The following is a 3,690-nucleotide window of genomic DNA, read 5'->3' on the forward strand; positions in this document are numbered from 1 at the left end:
CACACACACACACACACACACACACACACACACACACACACACACACACACGAATACCAAAAAGGAGAAAAAGGAGAGGAAAGAAGGAGCAAACCACAGCAGAACACCCGCCAACCACCCACTCACAGCGACTGCACACAATGTTAAAACTGGGTCAACCGTCTACCCGACCTGATCTGACACTGACATGTTATAATAAAATTAACATCGCTTTGAAACCTTATTAGACATAATAATAATAATAATAATAATAATAATAATAATAACAACAACAATAATAATAACAATAATAATAATAATAATAATAATAACAATAACATAATAATAATAACCATCATAATAATACCATTAATTAAACCTGGACATTCAATAAGAGCACACAAAACAACACATATATATCTCACCAGCAGAGGAGCAGGAACCCAGGGCAAACAGAGACACACAAACCAGGAGGATTTTGGCGATCATGCTGGGGAGAGATCTTCTGGAACGAATAAAAATTTAGAGCATTGGGGCTCAGCTTTTACTCTTAAAAACTAAGACCCCTTTGTCTTATCTCGATTTTTTTTTTTCCAGACGTCACAGATTGGTCAATAGTCAAAAACGTACATAGAAAAAAACCCAAGAATATTAACCCCCACAGAATCTTGTATAACAAGGATTTGTTTGAGTTATAACCGTCTGTTTTTATTATTTATTTTTTGAAAGGTTTGAAGACATTGTTCGTACATGGAGATAAAGCAGGTTACGCGACATTTCGACCTGTTTAAATCTCATTTCAAAATACCCCCACAGAAAGGGACTGATAGCTTTCTTCAATTCTGTAGTTCTTTTTTTAGAAAAAAAAATACTTAAACCAAGAGACTGTTTTTGTGCTAGTAAATGTAGATTGATAATAAAGGCTATGACACTCTTGACTGAAAGGGTTGGGTTTTTTTGTTTTTTTTTTTGTTTTTTTTTTTGTTTTTTGTTTTTTTGGGGGGAGTGTGTCAAGAGTATGCTTGATAACACAGAACCTCAGACCATATAGGTTCGTCTTGTTCAAGAGGACACATAATATGGTCGCTTTTAAGCACAAGGGGGCTATCCCGAAAAATGCTGTTTTGAGAATATCGAAGTTAAAGGTTGTGCCCCTTGTTCAATTTCTTTCAAAGACAAGGACAGCTTTCTAAAAAAAAAAATTTTTTTTAATATACACACTAATGAAACCAAACTTCTCCTTTAGGTAGGGCAATGCCCACTTTTGGTGTTGGTCAAGATTTCTGGAAAACCCCGAAATCTGGGTTAGCCCGCTTGTCCTTAAAAGCGACCATATACACATGAACATTCAAAACAAGCGAGAGTGGTAATATGGGTTAGAGACAATAGCTGATGATTATGTCCCTTTTTCCGAAATGTGTCTGTCAATGACATTCACAATTTAATGGCTTGACATTTAATCAAAAGTGTTTTATTCAATGAAAGATAAAAATAAAAATCTTATAATAATTACGTACACTCCCTTTCTTGCCCAAAGAAACTATAGCGTTTTGGCAAGAAAATCTACGTATCATTGGAAAGTCTACTTCTTACCATCGGCAAGTTTTTTAACTGCCATAAGCCCAGCAAGAAAAACTATTCAGGAGAGAGAAAAACTGCATTAAAAAAACAACAACAGTTTTTAAATCACTTCAACGTTTCGAAACATATTATGCGACCTATACGACAAATTAAGAAAATGTGATAAGAACATTTCAATGACGTCATGGGCTTCGTACATCTGAACAGCCTGCTGAAGCATCATGGTGAAATCGGGCGCTCGTCAAAATGATTAAGTCGAAAAAATCCACATATTCCCACCCGTTTGGTAGTTTCTATAGATTTTTTGTTTTTTGTTTGAGGTTCAACACCTTTTATTTGCGTCTCAAAACTCATTCCTGTGTGGATTTTACTGAAAACCGTTGATCAAAGGGACAAAGATGTAAATGTGCAGTTTCGAAGGACAGTCACCTAACATTGGTGACCATTTTCTTGCAAATTTCCCATCTGAAAAAAGGCGACCCTCACCTTCTTCAATTATAAACATCTCTACTACTATATGTTTCAAAATCGACGCGTATTTTTTTTTCAGCAAAAGCAAGGCAAATAAACTGGCTTTAATATTAAACCGATAACTCCATAAATATACCTAAAAATAGACGAGCGCCTGATTCAATTCAACTGCGTGGTGACTTTATCCTTTTACCGACTCCAGTGGCGTAATGGTTAGGCACGTTGTCCTTGTAGGCCTACGCAAAAAGTGAGTTCAGTTCCCGAGGCGGTGGAACTTTCGATCAAGTATGCTGGGAAGTTGTATCCCGTTCCGACTAGGTGACCTTGACGGGATGGGTCAGAGCAGACCGGTTCCTTAATTATCTAAAATTGTGTTGATATGGAGTTGGGGTGGGGATGGGAGCGGGGTTGCAGAACAAAATGGTAAACTTGCTATTTTGTTCTTTTTTTAGTTTTACTAAGGGTTTTCCTATAGCGTTTTACTTCTACAGAGGGGACGTTTTGGCCCACCGTTTTGTTGCTGGGCTCCTTCAGTTCGCCTAAACTATCGTCCTGTCAGCACATTATTTAGAATACTGAAAAAAAATCTACTTTGCAACAACAGCACTACTCCCGAATCTGTAATAAGATTTTTTAAATATAATAATAACATCTTCTATTCTCCTTCTACGGAAGCCTGTCCAACGGCCCAAAAACCTTCCACTCCTGTTGTTTGTTCTTCCATATCCCCACAGCTTAAACTTGTCCACGAGATAAGAATGTTTTTATTCACTGGCTCAAGGAGCTGTTGAGAACCAGAAAAACACCTTCTTTGATATATTTTTTGTAAACTTCATGCACTGCATTGATAAGCTGTGGACCCCATAGCATTATTTTGTTCTGCAGTCATTCGGAAAAGAAGAATTCACCTTGTCCCCACTTTCTGATAACTGCACAAGTAACTCAAAATTTTTAATACCTTTGCACAAACAATAAATGTGCACTGTGATTATCAACTCTAGCCTCAAGTGGTAAAACAGTGCACATAAAAAATTGGCCAACAATTGAAAATCTGGTGTGCAAATCTGAGAGAAATCATTTTCCTTTCCCTCGTCCTATACAGAATATCTCAAATTCCCAGCTCAGTGTCTGAAAGGAACAAGAAAACCACTTTCATTACAACATGCTCAGTGTCTTGTGGGTGCAAAACAACTAAACACAAACGTTTGTATTAATTATTATGTTTCTCATGTCTTTTTGTGGCTTTGATAAAACTGTTTTATAATTCTATTTCTCAAAGATCCAGCTTTTGCAACTGCAGCGGTTTGTTTCATAAAACACGCCGACCTCAGTTGAATTGGCAGAGAGAGTAAGTGTACTTTCAAATAATCTAAATGTCTTTTATAGAGATGGTAAACCCAAGAAAACAAGAAATTGTTGAAATGACTAATCTTTTTTCGCTGATTCGACAAATTACGAACTAAGCCATTTCTGTGTTTAAAATTGATAAAATGAATAGTTTGAGAGATTTCTTTTGGTATGGAACACAACCTTTTATGTTAGGGTTGTATTGTATTGTAAAGCGCTCAGAGCCTGTGTACTTTAATCGAGGTTAAGTGCTAAATAAATATCCTGTATTATTATTTCTATTATTATTGTTATCATTATATTACTATTGTC

At 36.2% G+C, this 3,690-nt stretch overlaps 1 protein-coding gene across 1 annotated transcript in view; it reads right to left on the bottom strand.

The window, feature by feature from the left end:
* The window catches only part of LOC101854733 (chondroitin proteoglycan 2), a 6,606-nt gene extending 5,984 nt beyond the window's left edge, over positions 1-622 (bottom strand). The window contains exon 1 of the mRNA XM_005103118.3: positions 405-622. Within this exon, the coding sequence (XP_005103175.1) occupies positions 405-468 (64 nt within the window). The 5' untranslated portion in view covers positions 469-622. The remainder of the gene's footprint in view (positions 1-404) is intronic.
* Positions 623-3,690: the final 3,068 nt, after the last annotated feature.

Source organism: Aplysia californica, unplaced genomic scaffold (assembly GCF_000002075.1).
Source record: "Aplysia californica isolate F4 #8 unplaced genomic scaffold, AplCal3.0 scaffold00359, whole genome shotgun sequence".
Classification (NCBI taxonomy): domain Eukaryota; kingdom Metazoa; phylum Mollusca; class Gastropoda; order Aplysiida; family Aplysiidae; genus Aplysia; species Aplysia californica.